The sequence below is a fragment of the Rana temporaria genome, chromosome 11 (genome assembly GCF_905171775.1).
Source record: "Rana temporaria chromosome 11, aRanTem1.1, whole genome shotgun sequence".
Classification (NCBI taxonomy): domain Eukaryota; kingdom Metazoa; phylum Chordata; class Amphibia; order Anura; family Ranidae; genus Rana; species Rana temporaria.
In genome coordinates, this window is record NC_053499.1 from 31,628,047 (window position 1) to 31,650,223 (window position 22,177).

The 22,177-nt window shown below is 41.3% G+C and overlaps 1 protein-coding gene and 1 non-coding gene across 3 annotated transcripts in view; both read right to left on the reverse strand.

Moving 5' to 3' along the window:
* The window catches only part of ELP4 (elongator acetyltransferase complex subunit 4), a 372,514-nt gene that overhangs the window by 255,856 nt on the left and 94,481 nt on the right, over positions 1-22,177 (reverse strand). For both annotated transcript variants that reach the window (XM_040328325.1, XM_040328324.1), the window contains exon 5: positions 3,491-3,624. In XM_040328325.1, the coding sequence (XP_040184259.1) occupies positions 3,491-3,624 (134 nt within the window). The remainder of the gene's footprint in view (positions 1-3,490; positions 3,625-22,177) is intronic.
* Positions 8,977-9,111, reverse strand: LOC120918139. Its single transcript, XR_005744348.1, has one exon. It is a non-coding gene; the product is annotated as a small nucleolar RNA ACA64 (small nucleolar RNA).

The window sequence follows — 22,177 nt, forward strand, 5'->3', positions numbered from 1 at the left end:
CTGACAGGGCTTTTACCTTTTCCATACTCTAGTTTTGGCTACAGATCCACCTTAATCTACAGTACACTGCTGCACTCCAGACTCGTAATGCGTTTCTCAGATCCGCATGCTCTCCGCAGGGAGCGGTGGAGATGTTTCCATTCACAAATTATATAAAAACGTATTGAAGGCCTGAGATAAGGCTGTTTCTGGGATATGTGTGGAAAGGTTTATCTGTAAGTGCAGTTAACAGGCTTAATGTTATTTACTATTAAAATAAAATCCTTAAAACCCTTCTCCATTTCCCTAGGGTGTACAGATTGCTTTATTTACTGACCGGAGAAGGTCTAACAGAACGGATGATGGAAATCGCTGCGACCTTTGTCCATGTCCTCCGCTGCCTGTAGTGTTGCCAAACAGCCCTTTCCATGCTGTTTGCATTAAGGGTAAAAAGGTAAATACTTAGCACTAAACATGTTTGCTTTAGCTGCCAGAAGGGCTTATGAACGAGCCTCCCACCACCTCCAAGCACACACATGTATCAAAGGCTACACGTACGTGTCAGTTCCTGGGCCCTGTCCTCCCTACAAGGACTGGAAACATTATGGATGTTCTCTATTTAACTGATAAATCTTTGTAAGAGATAAATAGAATGGACAAATATTTATAATATGGAGGAAGATGGCACCAATCACTCAATTATATATTGAGGCTGGCAAAAAAAAATGTGCAATCTTTGTTTTTACTATCTCATTTTTTTTATGTATTTATTATCAAATACTTTCATGCGGCTTAGAAGAATAATTTAGCAGTGATTGCATGTTAAAGCTTTTAAAGCTAGTCATCTAGAAAGAGCCATATAATGCATGGAGTCTGCATGTTTTCCCTGCGCATGTGTTTATTTCTGCTTGACACTCCGGTTTCCTCCTACACTCCAAAAACATGCTGGCAAGTGAATTGGCTCTTGTCTAAATTGACCTAAAAGGAGAAGTACAGCCAAAGCTTGTTTGGCTGTACTTCTCCTGTGGATCATAGGCGTGCAGTTCGTTCTGCACTTCTGTGACCCATTGAGCCCGTCGTCAGCTGACGTCACAGAGTCAGTCCAGGTTCAGGAAAAACTGCGACCATATTATGTTGGGATCTGTCCACACGCCTGGACCAGCACCCAGCTCAGCCTCTCAGCGAGAGGACAAGAGCCTGAGCCGGCTTCTCCCACCCCCTGAACAGCCCATTTCTCCAGTGAACATTGGGGGGGGGGGGATTTGTGCGCAGAGCACAAAGCTGCTGCCTGGAGGCGAGAACCGAGTGATCAGCAGTGTTGGTTCGCAATGTTAGAATCGGCGGGGGACAAATGCAGCATCAAGTTTTGCAGAGAGTGGCCTCGATAGTCCTCTTCTGGGGTCTCCCTGCAGCGCTGCTTGCTCCTCCCCGCAACAGGTATCCACGTTGGAGAAAAGCTCTCCTTGATGGACATCCGCGCCCAAGTCCTGCTTCTGCGTGTTTTCACCCAGAAAGCAGGACTCGGCCACACCCCATACACCCATGTCACTGGATTTTGATTGAGAGCAGCGGGAGCACTGTGGCTGTCTGCGGTGGTGCTGGGGCAGTTGCAGGAGCCATTGTGAGGAGCTGGGTGTGGGGCTAAGCCACACCATCTGTGTCTATGGACACACACAGCCCAGCTTGGGAGCAAGCTCACAGGTGCACCCCCATACCAAACTGCTTGCTATTGGGGGACACACAGAAGAGGAGGAGCCAAGAGCACTGGCAGAGAACCCCAGAAGAGGAGGCTTGGGCCGCTCTGTGCAATACCATTGACCAGAGCAGGCAAGTATAACAGGTTTATTATTTTAAAGTGGTTGTAAACCTCAGAGATGAAATATGAAGAATGCATATCCCCATATTCCTGTTATTTCTCTCTGCTATCAGCATGAGTCACTTCTGACAAGTTTTCCTGACACCAAGAGAAAAATGGCTGGTTGGAGGGTGCTCTGGCTAATTGACAGCCTCAGTTCTGTTCCTGTGCTACTGCCCTTCCCTCCAATCAGCCCTCCTCACTGAGCTCTCTGCCCCCTTTTTTCCCTGACAGCTCAGACAAGATTTTTAATACTGTGGCAAGGCGGATGGTCTGTGCAAACTGACGTACCAGTACGTCGGTCTATGCATGTGGTACTGTGGGCACCGGCGGACTGCATCTCTGCTGGTCACCCGTGACCGCGTAAAAGAGAACTAGAAGGGGGATCTGACATTGTAAACAAACAGATCCCCCTTCTGACAGGGGAGGAAAGAAAGATTAGCTGTTCCTTGTGATCAGGAACAGCGATCTCTCTTTTCTCCCAGGCAGCCCATCCCCCATACTGTTAGAAACACCTCCCAGGGAACACAGATAAACCCTTGATTGTCCCCCAGTGCTGACCCCTTCCCTGCCAGTGCCATTTAAACAGTGATCAGTGCATTTTTATAGCACTGATCACTGTATTAGTGTCACTGATCCCCAAAAAGTGTCACTTGGGGTCAAATTTGTCCGCCACAATGTCACAGTTCCGCTAAAAATTGCAGATTGACGCCAGTACTAGTTAAAAAATAAAAAAGTCACTAAATATTTTCCCTATTTTGTAGGACTATAACAAACCAATCAATAGACGCTTATTGATATTTGTTTACCAAAAATATGTAGCAGAATACATATTGGCCTAAACCGATGAATACATTTGCTTTTTGATATGCATTATAGCAGAAAGCAATTTTTTTTAAAATTGTTGCTTTTTTTTGTTGATAGCACAACAAATTAAAATCGCAGAGGTGATCAAACACCACCAAAGGAAAGCTCTATTTGTGGGAAACCGACCGCGCAATTGTCAGTTAAAGTGACACAGTGCCATATCGTAAAAAAATGGAGTGGTCAGGAAGGGGAGTAAATCCTTCCCGTGCTGAAGTGGTTAACTAAAAAAATTGCTTTAATTGCTTTTAAAAAATTGCTTTAAGGTAAAGTACAAGTGATATTATACACAAGGGCTTGGAAAACACTGGTAATACACACATTTCCAACATAACTGGCCACCTGATTATATATATTTATATATATATATATATATATATATATATATATATATATATATATATATATATATATATATATATATATATATATATATCATACATACATATACACACACACACACACTTTATTAGTGTTGGTACAGGTCAGCTTTTCTATAACCTTAGCATATAAAGATTTTGTTGAAAATTTTACCAAATACCAAACTTAATGCAGAATAGTAATAATCATACCCTGTGCTCATCACATTTGGCTTGGCACAACACTAACTAATGTGAAGGCACCAGCTGATCTTATATATATATCAAATTCAAGGGGCAGCCAGAAATATTTGGTTCACTCTGTCAAAATCAGTCGGCCATCATCGGAGGTGATCATGTGACGAGTATTCTAGTCGGGTGGTATGTAACATTACGAGTCCACTATGAGAGAGGAGGTTGTGGGGAAATGTACCTGTATGCTTCCTCCAGGGAGATCATCTGTGGAAGGTAGAATCTATGAGTCTTCACGGACTGCAACATATCTGGACACATTGGTTTTGATATGTCATAATAATGGCCAAACCTGGATGAAGATAATGTAACAGACTGTGTGAGAGAGGAAAAAAAACATAAAAGCAAAATTAGTAAAAATCAGACTATGTGAAAAAACACTATTAATACATTATATGGATTTCCAAATAAAGTAAAAGTTTCTACTGAAATCTATTGGACTTCAGGAGAAAGCAAAACAAAATGGATATTGGCAGTGGTGTTGGAGAGAAGGCCTGGCTCGCAGTCTCCGCTCCAATTCATCCCAAAGGTGTTCCATCGGGTTGAGATCAGGCCAGTCAAGTTCCTCCACCCCAAACTCGCTCATCCACACTATATTTATATATAAAATATTTATACATTTTAATAGGGCTGAAACAACCAATCGATTAATCGACAACTAATAGATTATGAAATTAATCGATTACCATTTTCATAATTGATTAATCGGCCAGTAACATAATGGGGTTAAAATAAAACTAAAACTAGCCCTTTATAGTACAAAAAGAGCAAATCGCTACTGTAATGCCTTGTTTCCACTGAACGGAATGGTTCGGGTTAGTAAATTTGGAATGGTTAGAATAGACCGGTCTATTCTCGTGAGCGTTTTCACTGCAAATCGGACCGTCGGGGACCATACAGGATTTAGAAAAAATGCTTAGCGCGTCCACCAATCAGTGGAATGTATTGCAACTCCGCCCTAATGAAACCGTTCCATTTTCTATGGCGCCACATCTGAAGCAGGACCCAGAATGGTCCGGTACGGTTCGGTTTTATGGCACACTTTCATTAAGGAAACACCCAAAATAGCGTACCGTACCGATCCGCTCAGTGGAAACGAGGCATAAATATTACTTTCACTGTCCCACAGTAAAAAAATTAATCCCTTACAGTAGCGATTATTTGCTCTTTTTGTACTAATTTTAGTTTTTTTTAACCCCATTATGTTACTAAACATCTCAGGCATGGGTCACACCTTTTTTGGTGCTTTTTGCAGAAACGCACTACAGTTCTTTTACATGTTTTCCTATGGGACACATTCACATCATTATTTTTTATTTGGAAAGGGCAAGGACTTTTCTTAATGCAAAACAGTGCTATTTTGGTTCAATATACTTCAATGGAGAAGCTGCAGAAAAGCATGTATTGCGTTTTTGCTGCAATTTGTGTTTTTTAATCTGCCCAACAACAAATTGGCCAAAAAAAAAAAAAAAAAAATTCACATCGCAGCAAAATTATCTTTTTTTTTTGTTTTAATAAGATTAGCTGATTAATACCGTATATACTCGAGTACAAGCCAAGTTTTTTAGCACTTTTTTGTGCTGAAAATGCCCCCCCTCGGCTTATACTTGAGTCACCTTTTTGCGTCTGATCTCCCAGACTTTGGGGACCCAGTAATAGCCGGTCGTAGGTCCCCTGGACCCCAAACTTGGCACACATGTAGCCCCACTCTACAAGTGCAAAGCTTGTTGTCTGGGGGACCAACAGCCACGGAGCACCGTTTTTTCAAAGCCGGGCACCCCTTCCATAGACTCCCATGTTAAACGCAAGTCTAGTCATGGACCCAGTGAGGCATGGACACAGTGAGGCATGGACACAGTGAGGCATGGACACAGTGAGGCATGGACACAGTGAGGCATGGACACAGTGAGGCATGGACACAGACACAGTGAGGCTAAGTAAGGCACAGTGAGGCATGCAGATGGACACCCTAGGCTTATACTCGAGTCAATACGTTTTCCCAGTTTTTTGTGGCAAAATTAAGTGCCTTGGCTTATAGTCGGGTCGGCTTATACCCAAGTATATACAGTAAATCAATCGAAACAATAATCGGCCAACTTATCGATTATGAAAATAATCGTTAGTTGCAGCCCTACATTTTAATAAGCCCGGATTTTAAAAATAGAGATCTCAATATAAATTTCTGTTGTCATGCAAACCTATTGCTGGTGTGGGCTGCATTACTGTGGTCAGATCATGCAGTCCCCTGTACAATTTAAGTTGGTAAGTGTGCTGTCACCATTAGGCAAACGCACTGCGCGGTAATCAAACTAGCACAAAAATTGGCATGCAAACTAAAAAAAAAAAAAAAAAAAAAAATTATCATGAATTGTAGATCTGCTCATAAAACAACAACGAGCCACCCACTTTTTTAAAAAAAAAAGTTACTTTTTTCCACCCTTCACCTATTAACACCTTCACTCCTATAAACCCCATGTGGAAACTTGGGTTAACAAATCTAAAACCAATTAAAAAAGGGTCTGTTTCTGTTCTATAATCTATCTTTTATCCGGATTAGCCATCAGAATGTTTTTATTGCAGTCTCCGCAGAGCTCATCTTTTTATTGTCCTCCTCTGAGCCTCCTTTATGTCGGAGAAACACAGGGCCTGACTAAGTGAACTTTCATCTGATGTCTTCATTGACGAGAACTCCGGGGTTGCTTATTTCAGATGCTAATCCCCCAACGAAGCTCAAGAGAAGTTAGTGAAGATACTGAAATAGAAAAAAAAAAGTAGAAACAAGTATTTTATTTTCTTGCCTCGTCTTAGGATCCTCTTTGGGAATCCTGGGGCACATAGCTGAGTTTAATCCATGCTGCTTGGCGGATTAAGGTGGGTGATAACCTCTTTTGATTGAAGAACGAGGGAGAGGGGGGAAAAAAAAAAAACTTTGGTGCTTACAAACTGGGTGGAGACGGATTAGGTCAGAATGTACGCAATAAAAGCTTGGGTTATATCAGAGGCCCCTGAATAGCTCCTCAATGTACTCAATTCCCAAGCCTGGCAGGGAAGCTTGCAAAGACCTACCTGACTCAAATAAGCATGAATAATCTGTCTTAACAGAATCATAGTACAAAGAAAGACACAGAGTCTGTGCGACTTACCCGGGTCAGCTCTGTCCCTCTGTACATTCCAGCGAGCCAATCGGCAGAAGACCATTGGATTGGCAGCCAGCACAAAATACCTTTCATAATACAGCTGCTGGGTCTCAATGCAGATTTAGTCAGGGGGGTTATCTTTAGTGTTTAAAGCCTTTGGCCATCAGATAAGATTTATCATATCCGAGTGGCATTCAAAACTATGTGCTGCTCGCTGGGAGGGTACTTAGTAGAACTTCGGGGCAGGAAAAACAAAGTTTGCATTGCAGATTTCAAACCACAAAGCATATAAAATAAATAAAAACAATCAGTGTCACTGGTGGAGATAGTTACACAAAGTGAAAAAAGGATGCAGCAAAGTGGTGGTGTGGCTGTGACAGCCAATCAAATCCTAACTTCCACCTGCGCTGGAAAATTGGCCACTAGTTGCAATAGAAATATATATATATATATATATATATATATATATATATATATATATATATATATATATAAATATAAATATATATATATTTTTTTTTTTTTGTTAACAGTTTATAAATAAAACTATATAATACAATCTGTGCAACGCAGTCCTTCAATTTTACAAACCACCCCACGTTCGAAATAAAAGCAGAACAAAAAGGCAAAATGTTTTTTCCTTTAACCACTTAAGACCCAGACCATTATGCAGGTTAAGGACCTTGCCCCTTTTTGCGATTCCGCACTGCGTCGCTTTAACTGACAATTGCACGGTCGCGCGACGTGGTTCCCAAACAAGATTGGCATCCTTTTTTTTCCCACAAATAGAGCTTTCTTTTGGTGGTATTTGATCACCTGTGCGGTTTTTATTTTTTGCGCTATAAACAATTTTGAAAAAAAAGCTATATTTTTTACTTTTTGCTATAATAAATATCCCCCCAAAAAAATATATATAAAAAAAAAACTTTTTTTTCCCTCAGTTTAGGCCGATACAAATTTCCTTCTACTTATTTTTGGTAAAAAAAAAAAAAAAAAAAACGCAATAAGCGATTATCGATTGGTTTGCGCAAAAGTTATAGCGTTTACAAAATAGGGGATAGTTTTATGGCATTTTTATTAATAATTTTTATTTTACTAGTAATATCGGCGATCAGCGATTTTTTCCGTGACTGCGACATTATGGCGGACACATCGGACACTTTTGATACATTTTTGGGGCCATTGTCATTTTCATAGCGAAAAGTGCTATAAAAATGCAATAATTACTGTGAAAATGACAATGGCAGTGAAGGGGTTACCCACTAGGGGGTGCTAAGGGGTTAAATGGCCCTAAGGGAGTGATTCTTACTGTAGGGGGGCGTGGCTGTAGGTGTGACATCACTGATCATCGTTCCCTATAACAGGGAACAGACGATCAGTAACACTACTGCCACACAGAAGAATGGGGAAGGTGTGTTTACACACACCTCTCCTTGTTCTTCAGCTCCTGTGACCCAATCGCGGGACACTGGCGGCGATCGGGTCCGCGGGTCCCGCGGGCGCGGTCATGGCGCTTCGGACCGGGTTGCGCGCGTACGTACCTGTACGTTGCCTTTAAGAGCCCAGCCGTGCCATTCTGCCAACGTATATCGGCGTTAGGCGGTCCGTAAGTGGTTAAGAAAAGGGAAGGTTATATATTTTTGCCATCTGGGTCCCATTGGGGAGATTTCCCTTCACTTCCTGTCCCATTTCCAAAAGAGGAAGAGTAAATTGCTAGTTGTCACCAAACTAATGTCCCAATTGGAAGATTTCCCCTTTGTTCCTAATTCTGGTGAAAACCCAAAATGTAAGATTTTCACTCTTGGCGATAAGTTACCAGAACAAAGAGGGTGAATCTCCCCAATGGGGGCACAGACTGCAATAAAAACCTGACAAGTGTTCTAATCTCTCCCCACTATCCAAAACTAAATCTTTACCTTCAATTACACTTTATTAAAGGAGCTTGAAGGGTTGTAAAGGTAAAAATTTTTTTCCTATATAGCTTCCTTTACCTTGTGCAGTCCTCCTTCACTTACCTCATCCTTCCATTTTTGTTTTTAAATGTCCTTATTTCTTCTGAGAAATCCTCACTTCCTGTTCTTCTGTCTGTAACTCCACACAGCAATGCGAGGCATTCTCCCTGGTGTGGAGTGTCGTGCTCGCCCCCTCCCTTGTACTACAGGAGAGTCAGGACGCTCTCTACGTTGCAGATAGAGAAAGGAGCTGTGTGTTAGTGGGCGTCATGACTCTCCTGTAGTCCAAAGGAGGGGGCGAGTACGATACTCCACACCAGGGAGAAAGCCTTGCATTACTGTGTGGAGTTACAGACAGAAGAACAGGAAGTGAGGATTTCTCAGAAGAAATAAGGACATTTAAAAGCAAAGTGGAAGGATGAGGTAAATGAAGGAGGACGGCACTAAGGTAAAGGAAGCTAATTAGGAAAAAAAAAATTGTACCTTTACAACCCCTTTAAGTAAGCAAAATAGTCTCCAAACTCTGGTCAGTATGTGGCCTAAAAACAGTACATGCCAATGTGTTAGAGGCATGCCAATATTGTTAGAGTATGGGTTTAATTACGCACACACAAGGTTATGGGTAATGAGCTTTGATACTCCAATATTTATATAGGCACAGTGATCTTACCAATTGGCTACAGGATAAACCAGTGGCAATTTTTTCCACCGTGCCACAGAAAATAAAATTGTATTTTAATACTTAAAGCCGAGGTCCACCCTAAAAAAAAAAGCCAAAAAGGCTACAAAAAATGAGGAAAAATAAAATAAAATTATACTTACCAGTAGTGAATGTTACTAGGCAGATCTCCTAATCTGCCACTTCCTTGTCCGCGGTGGCCTTCTTTCTTCTCCTCCTCGCGCTGCCTCCTGGCAAATAGGGAGCGGTGTCTTCTGGGACCTGGTGTGTGTGTCCCAGGAGACATCTGCCCATTCACATAGCGTAACACGGCTCACGCATGCGCAGTAGGGAATCGGGCAGTAAAGCTGCAACGCTTCACTTCCAGATTCCCTCAACATGGATGGCGGCGGGGCAGCAGAGTCCCGAGCGGGCCCCCTGGACAAGTGTCCTTATTAAAAGTCAGCAGCTACAGTGTTTGTAGCTGCTGACTTTAAATCTTTTTATTTTTATTTATTTTTTTTAAGCCGGACCTCCGCTTTAAAGTTGCAATTTAGGTATACAGTTAAACCTTGGATTGCAAGTAACGCAGTTTACAAACGTTTCGCAATACAAACTGTTTTATTACATTTTTAAACCCTCACTCGATTTGCGAGCGTTGTCCCTCAAAACAACAAGGATTCAAGCCTCTGAGGGGTGTGCAGTACCACATGTGGCCATAGGTGGCGGTGACACTCGGAGACACTGGGAAACACTTTGTTCCCAAGTGTCTCAGAGTGTTTCCGGTGCCCCCCCACCTCTGGCCACATGCGGTACTGTATACATATCTGAGTTTTTATTACCTTTTGTACCACCGCCCCCTTCCTTTAGAATGTAAGCTCTATGAGCAGGAGCCTCCTGTACCTTCTGTATTGAACTGTACTGTATGTGTGCTGTCCCCCTATACGTTGTAAATCGCTACGTAAACTGTTGGCGCTATATAAATCTTGTATAATAATAATCCGAGTTCCATTGATTCCTATGGAGGACCTTGCTTTGATATACAAGTGCTTTGGATTACAAGCATGCTTCTGGAACGGATTTGCTCGTAATCCAAGGTACTACTGTACATATTTTTGTATGATTACATTAGTCCAGTTTGGACCATTGTAAGTATGCATGTGTCATACCTTAACCACTTGACGCCCAGAGGACGTCATATGACGTCTTGAGCTTTGTGGGGCTATATCTGAATGATGCCTGCAGCTACAGGCATCATTCAGATATCAGCATTTTCAACTGGCGATTCCCTACACCATAGGAATGATCATAGCGGCTGTTCTGCCGATGGATCGTTCTTACGGGCCCCCTCCCGCCGCCCTCCGGTGCTTCTACCGACTCACCTGTGTGATCGGTGAGTCGGAGACAGGATCCGCCGGCCCCAGATGGTGAACAAAGAGATTTCCGGCGGACCAGATGGTCGCCAAAGACTCTATGATCGTCGGAGGCCGGGCATTAAAAAAAAAAACTGCCCCGCTTCGGCTGTGAAGGTATTTTTTTTTTTTTTAGCCTTCCCAGCCTAGAGGCGAGATGTGGGGTCTTATTGACCCGATATCTCACTGTAAAGATATGAGATATGTCCTGTCTCACTCTTTACAGTGAGTCCTGTTTACATTCAGTGAGTCCATGTTTACATTCCTTGTAATAGGAATAAAAGTGATCACATTTTTTTTATTATTTTTTAAAGTGTAACATTTTTTAAAAATAAAGTAAAATAAACAATAATATTTTTTTTTTTTTAAAGTGCCCCTGTCCCCGTGTGCTCGCATGCAGAAGCGAACGCATACGTAAGGCCCGCCCACATATGAAAATGGTGTTCAAACCACATATCTGAGGTGTCGTTGCGAACGTTCGAGCGAGGGCAATAATTCTAGCCCTAGACCTCCTCTGTAACTCAAAACATGTAACCAGTAAAAAAAAGTGTTGCCTATGGAGATTATTAGGTACCAAAGTTTGGCGTGATTTGAAGCGTGACATGTTAGGTATCTATTTACTCGGCGTAACTTCATCTTTCACATTATGCAAAAAAATTGGGCTAACTTTACTATTTGAAATACCGTGTGATGACCGCCATTGTATTCTCTAGGGTCTCTGCTAAAAAAACATATATAATGTTTGGGGGTTCTATGTCATTTTCTAGCAAGAAATGGCAAAAAAATGATGATTTTTACATGTAGAAACGAAGTGTCAGAATTGGCCTGGGCCTGAAGTGGTTAACTGCTTGCCGACCAGCTGCCGCAGTTATACGCCGGCAGGTCGGCTCTGCTGGGCGAAATCACGTAGCTATACGTCACCTCGCTGTTTAGCCAATAGGGGCGCGCTCGCCCCTGACGCCGACGCGCGATCACCGCCGGGCACCTGCGATCGCTCGCTACAGAGCGAGAACCGGGAGCTGTATGTGTAAACACACAGCTCCCGGTCCTGTCAGGGGGAGAAATTACTCATCGTCTGTTCATACAATGTATTAACAGCATTCAGTCATTTCCCCCAGTCAGTCCACCCCCCTTCAGTTAGAACACACCCAGGGAACATAATTAACCTTTCCCTGCCAGTGGCATTTTTATAGTAATCAATGCATTTTTGTAGCACTGATCGCTATAAAAATGCCAATGGTCCCAAAAATGTGTCAAAAGTGTCCGAAGTGTCCGCCATAATGTCGCAGTACCGATAAAAATCGCTGATCGCCACCATTACTAGTAAAAAAAAAATATATTAATAAAAATGCCATAAAACTATCCCCTATTTTGTAAGCGCTATAACTTTTGCGCAAACCAAACGCTTATTGCGATTTTTTTCCCCCAAAAATATGTAGAAGAATACGTATCTGGCCTAAATTGAGGAAAAAAAATTGCTTTATATATAGCAATATAGATTTTTTTTCAAAATTGTCGCTCTATTTTTGTTTATAGCGCAAAAAATAAAAACCACAGAGTTGATTAATTACCACCAAAAGGAAAGCTATATTTGTGGGGAAAAAAAAAAAAAAAAAAAAAGAAAGTCAATTTTGTTTGGGAGCCACGTCGCACGGCCGTGCACTTGTCAGTTAAAGCGACGCAGTGCCGAATCGCAAAAAGGGGCCTAGTCCTTTAGCAACAAAATGGTCCGGGGCTTAAGTGGTTAAGGCATGGTAAAATAAGATATGAGAATACCGACTGAGAGTCCACTTTAAAGCACGTCTCCAGCTTTAGGTGATCACTGACACTATGTTACTCCCTGGCTACATCTACAAAACTCTAAGGAATATCCAGCAGTCAGCAAAATGTAAATGAACATTCCAACTCCTTTTCAAAAAGCATAAGTGTTTTCACAATAGAAATCCGTACATCAAGAGTAAAAGACAGACACTGTCCGTGAGTAAAATCCCTAAATTGAATGTTAAAAAACAGATTTCACTTTTTCTAATAATGATCTTGTTATGAAAAACACATGATTAAATAAGACTGACTGAACAGGGACTAATGTGGCTGAATTAATAAGTGTTCCCAAGATGGCTGCTTCACAATCTCAGATGAAATACGTCTTGGGCCCTGTGGGTAAAAATGCTAAGTTAAATTAAGTTATCCTTATTAGAAGAGATGTTAGCAGATTGAGTGCTTTCACTTTGTCATTTGCAACACAAGTTGATTAGTAGGTGTTTTCTCAAAAAAAAACAAAGAAACTTTTTTTTTTTCCTTTCTTTTTCATTTGCTATTTAATAACTCCTTGGTGCATTGCGACGACGCCGCACTAGCTTTCACCTTAATAAAAAAGGGATGAGATTATGAGATCTGCCTGGAGGCTGTTTGAATTGGCCCGTCACCATGTGTAAAGCATTTGGTAATACAAACACTTCCCATGTCTGCACAAATCCATAGATAACCAAACATGCCAAACCTTGTCTTGTCCCATCCCACTTCTCAATCTGTGGTTAGAGACTTCATACCAAATTCTCATATAGCGGCAGGAGCCAATAATAAAAGGCTGGAGAAAATGCCAGAACTTTGGATTGAGGCACAGATAGAGAACAACATACCGATGGAAGTACAACCCAGTCATCAAATGTCATATGAAGAACACTTCTAATAGTCCACTCTGATACTTTACGTAATTGGTGCACAAACCAGGGCAATGCAGATTGGGTCCCAGTCCGGGGTTAATTATATTTTTTAACAATACAGATGACGGAAGTATTGCAAAAAAAATAAAAAATTTAAGACATTTTATTTGGGTATTCCATAGTGCAGGAATGCTAAGACAAAAATAATCTGAAAAAAAGGAGAGGGGAGGGTTGGGACTTTGAATGAGATGCGTTATTAGCAGTATGCGATTAAATATATATATGGAATATAATTTTTTTTTTCCATAATGGCCAGGCTCAAAATTACCAACCAATAAAGCACTAAACCAAATTAATCTGTCTAGCTGTATGCATTAAAAACAGAGGTTTAGTTGCATGTGTTTGCAAATACCTGTATAAGCTGCAGGCCAACGTCAAGGCACTCCGTGTACTGCAGTTCCTAACTATGAATTTTAAAGTCTCCTAAAAAGGAGCACAGGTGTGCTAAAAAATAGATAAGGGACAGGTGATCGCCTATACCCGTCCCTACCTATAGTTGGTTTAGCAAAAAAGAGCACTGGAAAAAATAAATAAAAAAATGCGTAATAAAAAACAGACTTTGCTTAGAGATCATAAAAGAAAAAAATGTTAATATGTGATGCAAAATAGTAGGCAACAGTCATGAGGCAGTATAAAAAAAAAACTGAATATGTAATGGCCTAGCATCTAATCCAAAGCTTCACCTACAATCAGGTTTGAGCAGGACAATGTGAAGAAAACTGAGAAGCATGGATGATAGCGGAAACCCTGACAAATCTTGCAAGCGTGGCAGTAAGGAAACCAGTATTAACATTACAAAGACTTATGCCAAGTACACGAGATTGGAATTTCCGACAACAAAACCGTGGATTTTTTTCCGACGGAATTTTGGCTCAAACATGTCTTGCATACACACCGTTACACAAATGTTGTCGGAAATCCTGAAGGTCAAGAACGCGGTGACGTACAACACGACAAGTCAAGAAAAATTTAGTTCAAGGATTCCGAGCATGCGTAGGATTTTCGTGCGTCGGAATTGCATACAGAACTTTTGCTGTCGGAAAAATTGAGAACCAGCTCTCAAATTTTTCTTGTCAGAAATTGCAAATGTCCAATGGAGCCTACACACAGTCGGAATTTCCGACAAAAAGCTCACAGCAAACATTTGTTGTCGGAATTTCCGATCGTATGTACGCTGCATTACAACTAAGAATACAATGCAAGTGATTCAGGAAAAGATTAAAAGAGAATGACATGTCTATTAGAAGGTGTCCACCCGCAGCGGTGACTGGGTTCACTGCCCATATTGGGTTTTTCCAGGATTTCCGACAAAAGATTTTCTTTTTAAAGTATTGTAAAGCGGTAACATTAAATATAAATAGAAGCTCCCATGCATCAAGAGTCTCTAAAAAAAATTTGACTGATACTCAAGGACTACCTAACTAGTGACCAGACTCAAGACATTCCAACTCCCTATCTGAGCGTACTGGTACCTCGAAAAAACTAAAGTGTAACTCCACTTTTGTTGAGAAAAAAACATTCTCTTCTGGGCGATCTATGTACATTGCAAGGATTATAACGACTTTTGATGCAGATTCCTACCTTTTGTTATTCTGAAGAAATCCCTGTGTGTTTGTCTGTGTCTCTTTGCATAGTGAGTCTAATGGGAGTGGTTTTATCAGTCAGCTGTGACAGCTGCAGCAAACTAATGTGAAAAGCTGCTGGGCCTAGACGTGTTCCTGTCATGGATATGCAGTAATGTCTAGCAGCTTACCTTGCTCTCCATGTGTTCACCTTAGAGGCCAGACCCTCTCACCTGGCTGTTTTTATCATCTCTCCTCCCTGTATGGCTCCACCCCAGGCCATATCAGGAACTCTATATTAAACAGTGCACTGCAGGTCTGCCTTGCTGATCAACGTAGTTTGTTAAGCATTGTGTGTTTGGGTTCCTGCTTGCCGTGTGCTACGTTTATCCGTGTGTACCGATCTTGGCTTGTCCCATGACTACTCCTGTTTGCCTGTGACCCTGACCCTTGGCCTGTTCCTTGTTTATCCTTGTCTGCTTGTCGCCCCAACCTTGGCTTAACCCTTCACTATATCTTGTGTCCTGAGTGGCTGCTTCCCCTCTCTCCCTACGGAGCGTGACCTAGGGCAGTGTTTCCCAACTCCAGTCCTCAAGGCACACCAACAGGTCATGTTTTCAGGATTTCCCTCAGATGAAACGGCTGTGGTAATTACTAAGGCAGTGAAACTGATCAAATCACCTGTGCAAAATAATGGAAAGCCTGAAAACATGACCTGTTGGTGTGCCTTGAGGACTGGAGTTGGGAAACACTGACCTAGGGGACTCTGGGGGCCACGACTTGGATTCAGTTGCAGCCAAGGCCATCCTCACCACTAGAGGCTCTGGTGAATACCAGCTGGATTTTAGACTCCACGCCCTGGAGAATCTTGGACTCAAGCTTCCTGTGGGATCCGTTTGTGTTCCAGTGGACCTGTCCTCCATATCCACTCTGTGGTCCACCTGCAGCAGTCTGCCATAGGGTTCACTACCTTGTGCTGCACTCCTGACTCCAACGGGGTGCATCTGTCATCTGGCCACAGGTGACCTGACAGTACCTATTGGGAGTATCTAACCAAAAATTATATTGTTGTTGCAGGGGATACCTGAAATCAGACTTGTATCTTAGGCAGACTTCTGGGAAAATTGGGGAGCCAATCAGACAAGCAGGAAAATATGGTTTCTGGGGAGTGGTCAGTAAACACTCTGTGTACAGAACAACTCCAGGTAGCCATATTGCTTTGCATTTATAGAAAATTACAGCGGCTGCAGATTGAAAAGGAAAGGTAATTTTTAATAACATTCTATTACAATATGACTTGTATCTCAATTGTATAAACTATATTATTATTTCATTATTTGCAAAAAAATGTCCCCATAAAAGTGGAGTTACCTTTTTATAGCTCAGCGCTTCTGTGGCATGCCACTAAATGGCTTAACGCATAGGGAGAGAGGAGAGGCTGACGCAAACCAGAAGTAATGCACAAAACTGCCAAAACATCAAGGTTTTTCATGTTTGAAGTGTGGTTTTAATTGTATAAAATGTGAGTGCATTCATTTTAAATAAAAAAGTAAGTTGGTGGTTTAATACTACACTATGGGAGCCCATGCATCTGCGTTTCTCCCCTCCCCATAGTGAGTTATGCAGAATGGACGTATGAAAACTGGAGTACTAATATAAGAAGCAATATACTCATACTGCATACAAAGGAGGAGTAACTGGAGAGGAATATCAGTGAATAGGAGAAGAAATAAGACACCAAAACAAAAAAAAACAATGCAAAATATCGATATAAAGCTTAAATGATACACTTTTAGGCATTTCCATGTAAAAAACAGTTAAGGGAGAAGTACAGCCAAAGTTTGTTTGTTCTGCACTCCTTAATCTCGCTATTGGCCAACGTCAGAGAGCCGGTCTAGGCTCAGGCAAAATCATGGCAATAAAGTCGGGATCCGTCCACATGCCTGGACCGATACCTGGCTCAGCCTTTCAGTGAGCTACTGAGACCCTGAGCCGGCCCCTCCTGCCCCCTCCACAGCCCAGTGCTCCAGTGAGTGGGGTGGGGGGAAAGAGAGCGGTGACTGACAGCCATCAGCTCTCTGCTCAGGGAGCCCTGAGAACCAAGCGATTGGCGGTGTTTTATCACTCGGTTCTCAGTGTTAGAGCTGGCTGGAGACAGATGCAGCATCGGACCAAGACAAGTATGATTCCGCAAATAAAAGTTAATACTTCTCTTTTAACAATCAAAACATATCGCAATTCTGGGTGATAAAGAGAAAGATTGAGCTTTATATTGTTATAAACCACTTGAACAGTTCTTTAATCCACAGGTTTTTTTTTTATTATTGTTACCATCACTAGCCAAACATTTGGGAATAAATAGGCAAAAATAAAACTGAAACAGTTCATTTCTTTTAGAAAACATGTTCAGTATAATGCAGAGAATGATCTTGGCAATGGCCAGATTCCCCAGCATGCAGCAGACACTGAATGGTCACATGAAGTTTAGTGTAACAGCTCTAGTCTTGGCATTTGACATTTACAGAAAATATTTCAAGAATGCTACAATTGGCATTTCTCATGATAAGTAATGTGTGACAATAACAAAGGATATGCTACAATTCAGCATCTGTCCATGGTGTAACATTCATCCTACATTTCATTGCATATCAGATGTCTGACTTGAAGAAGGTAGAAAAGAATTAATGAGGAGGAACGCCAGGCCTCTCCTGCTGTCTGTATCACCCATTTCAATGTACGGCCAAACAAACAGAAGACTAAGTAGCCCAAGGATATACATAACAGGCAACACTAAAAGCTGTAAAAGAAGTGACCACTGTGATTACTTCTTACGGGCTTGACTTCCCAGCGATTAGCTTCTAGTGACAGTGAAGCTGATACAATCTCAAGTGCTTACTTTACTTATTACGCACATGGTTAAGCAAGTCAACAGTGTGCTTCAATACTTTCACTAGAGGGATTTAATAAGTACTGCTCAGTCAACCTTTCAGGCTTGCGATGGAGAGCTATGTCCGAGATACGCCTAACATAAACACTCTTGTTGGGTGACTGCTCCTGCCCCCCTTCAATTCTGACAGGGGCAGCCATGTGCCACAAACACTCTTAGGACTCCGTGAATTAAATAAAGGGATTTTTTTTTTTTTTTTTTGTAAACTGGCAACTTGTGTGTGGTCAACAGCAATTACCCCTTGCCTCAACAATAGTCCCTCTGATACTTTAAGTTAAACAGCAAACATATATAAAACAAAAATAGCAACTGGTGTTTTAAATATGGTAACAAGCCCATGTTGCGCTAACCCAAAGAAATTAAAAGACGTCATAAATAGTATTATAGTGATAAACAGTTCATAAGTTCAATGTGAAAATAAAATTCAAGTTGAAAAGAAAAAAAGTGCAAGGTGGTCAAAGAAATGGACGAGATCCCCCGTGGTGATGATTAGCTGAAAACAGCGATTTGAAAAAAAGATGGCACAAACTCCACCACCAAAATGCCACCAACAAGGCATACCAGATAGCCATGACCTCCTTACAACAGGTATGTCAAACTGCGCATCTGCCCCAAAGGCTATGTTGGTCTTTAAGCCTGGATCCTCTGGATATTGAGACTGTCACTCGTCATATAAAGTACCTACTCTCAATCGTGGTATCATACACATACATATCAAAAGAAAAAGTGCCACATAGTGTGTACCAATAAAACCAATTTTATTAGTAAAAAGAAAGGCACTCATTTTTAAAACTGAATAGTTTGCCATTGAAAACATAAATTCCAGCCAGTTAACAAAATGGCTGCACATAAACATCTGGTAGCACGATGACATCACAGCAGGCTCTGCCCTACATGTTTCATCACACCTGACATCTTTCAGGGCACAGCGTTTTAAAAATGAATGGATATCAACTTAAAAGACCAAGGGCTTTTAAAGCTAACTTTAGCACTGTAATAATTATAATATAATACGAAAAATAACTGAATTACAGAAAGTGGCCAGTCCCTAGCAGAAGGGGATGCCAAGCACAGGATTCCCAATGCTTAGCGTGATATTGACCCTGAAGAACTTGTGATGGGGAGGAAGTACTGGGATCCCCAGAAACACGTTCCTGAGTGAGGGGGAGGACCCTGACTGGTCAAAAAGGTGGTCCAAAAGAGGAATAAAGGAGAAAGAAGGGACACTGCTTCACCACCCAAATCACGGAGATAAGCAGCCAACATAAGGAAGGATGGATGGGAACAGCACAAGAAGGAGCTTGTTCCTGTATAATGTTTCTTATTTGAAGGATAAACACAAATACTGACTAGTTCAGGAAAATTACTTATTTTCAAAGTGATGTCTTGAAAGATGATTTGGGAAAACACTTTTAATTGCAACTAATTAGAGCTGCAAGATTCTGGCTAAAATGAGAATCATGATTTTTTTTGCTTAGAAGATGGATCACGATTCTCGCAGCGTAACATCTTTCACATTAAAACCAAAAAACGTTTGCCAACTTTATTGTTTCGTTTTTTTTTCCAAAAAATTGCATTTGAAAGATCACTGGGCAAACACAGTGTGACATAAAATATTGCAACAATTGCCATTTTATAGGGTCTCTGCTAAAATATATACAATGTTTGGGGGTTCCAAGTAATTTTCTAGTAAAAAATATTGATTTTAACTTAAGAAACAAGTGTCAAAAAAGATTTGGACTTTAAGTGGTTAAACTTCTTGCATTTACACACAGAAGTTTGATCTAAGAAGGAAGTTAGTTACAATGTTTCATGTTAAAAACTTGGCAGACTGCCCAGATTTTTTCTTGAGAGCCCATTAACACAGGGGCGACACGACTTCTAGCACGACTTTGGGAGGCAACTTGGACACGACTTGAGTATGAATCATCAGGCAACTTACAAGGCAACTTCAAGTTGCCTCCAGGACAGGAGGCTTTCCAGTGGCCAATCAAACAACAATCAGCTCTGTGGGAGGGGGGGGGTTTGCCTGAGAAATGTAGGTTATCTTCCTGTATTGTTGCTTCAGTTAAGACTATGATCCGACTTCTGAGGCGACTTCCATTGAAATCAATGGGTACAAGTTGCCTACAAGTTGCCTAGAAGTCAGATTGAAGTGGTACAGGAACCTTTTCTGAAGTCGGAGCGACTTCAGTAGTGTACATTAAGACGGCTCCATTCACTTTCATTCATTTTCTCGACCGCGCGACTTGGGGCGACTTGAAGTCGGATCCCAGGTCGCCCCAGGTGAACCGGCTCTTACACACACAAGTTTATCCCTTTGATCTAAACTTGACAGACTGATATTTTTTTTCGACAGCTGAGTGAGCAGATAAAGTCTCTCCACTTGTTATATGAAAGAAGCAAGATCACAATGTTTTAACAATTAATTGTGCAGCTATAAAACTAATGTACAGTGTATATTACTCAAATAAGTCTTGATCTCAATATCCTGTAATCCCTGTACAGTTGTATTCAAACTTGGAGAGGGAATGTTAGTACTAGAAACCAATCAGGCTATTCTACAGTATACATGCAATGGCAGGGAACATGATGGCAGTGGGATGTTTTTATAAGTGGGCTGCTGCTCCTTCATTGACCATTCAAAAATCTTTGAATGTTGAGGTGTTTTTCTTAAAGTGGTTCTAAGGTCTAGGTGTTTTTTACCTTAATGGATTCCCTGCATTAGGGTAGCAAAAACACCACTACATGTATTCTTCCCCTCCCTAAACACTTACCTGACACCTCTCACAATCCATCGCTGTCCCTGCTGGTAGCCCTGCTCTTTTCTCTTTCTGGATTCACTGGCTACACTGGATTCACTGGCTACACGGTCATTCAAGGAGGGAGGGGGAGAGGGAAGGGTGGCTGAGCCATGCTATGCTATGCTGTATGGTTCTTTGGGACGCACAAAGCCCAGCTTTGGATGCCCCCATAGCACATGCATGTTGTGGTCGCACTCGGAAACGGGGAGGAATAGAGAGCCAGCAAACAATATGTAAGGGGCCGTTCCGTGCATTCTCGTTGCAAAGAGCAGGTAAGTATATCATGTTTTTTTTTATCTTAACATAAAAAGAAAAACCCTTTGACTTTAATATCCATTTACTAAACTATGCTGCCACTACAGTGCAAGCCAACGACCTGGTATTTCTGTCTAGCAGGGGAGCCTGGATCACAAGATTGGCTGCACAGAATTACAAATCTTTGACAGGTAAAATATGTTCCATATATGTACAGTATTTCAACTATTCAAACCATATTATAACCATCACAGCTCTACTATAAATTAGAAAATAAAAGGCAGTATTTATGTGGCTTTATCACTACCAATCCAGTTACTTCTTATAGAAAACCAGCATTACAGAAATGTGTGCTTGCATCAAACTTAATCTGTTACCTTGACAGGAAAGATGGAACCACCTGAACACAGGATTAGACATATTCCCATGCATTCCCGTAGCCCTGTTACATAAACCTTGACTTTAGCTCTTAAAATTTACTTATGGCACTTTCCTCCTGCATGCATTATTGGTCCATAAATGTGACTAGCTAGCTCACTGAGCACTAGTAAGGCACAAGAGGGCATATGCCAGAACTTGACTGTTCAAAATCAAGCACCCTGGGTTTAAGGGGTTTCAGGGGTACTTGGAATGATATCAAAACGTGTGAAGACACTTTTTTTACCTACAGTGCTGTGAAGTGTTTGCCCTGATTTTCTTTTTTTTTTTGCATATTTGTCTCACTTAAATGATTCAGATCATCCAACAAATATTACACAAATAACGTAAATACAAAATGCAGTTTTTAAATGATGGTTTCATTTATTAAGGGAAAAATCTGTCAAAACTTGCCTGACCTTGTAAGAAAAATGAATCCCCCACCCTTTGCTAAATCATGAATGAACTGTGATTAACCACATTTTTTGGAAAGCCAAGTTAAATTTCACCTGCCACACCCAGGCCTGATTACCGCCAGACATGTTGAATGAAGAAATCACTTTCTGACAAAGTGAAGCAAAAAAGGAACACATCCTGCCGCGATCAAGGTACCATATTAATTGGCGTATAACACGCACAGGTGTATAACACGTATCCTAACTTTAAGAGGGACGTTTCAGGGAAAAAAAAAAACTTTCTACAGCCCCCTGCGTATAACACGCAGGAACAGTTTACCCTCTATTTTCAGGGTAAAAAAAGAGCGTTATACGCCAATACATACAGTAATTGACATGTATCAGTCTGGAAAGAGTTACAAAGCCAACGGTGAGCCATTATTCACAAATGGTGAGAACAATAGTGAACATTCTGAGGAGTGGCCGGCCAACAAAAATAACTCCAAGAGCACAATGACGACTTATCCAAGAGGTCATAAAAGAACTGCAGGCCTCACTTGCCTCAGGTAGGATCAGTGTCCATGATTCAACAATAAGAAAGACTGG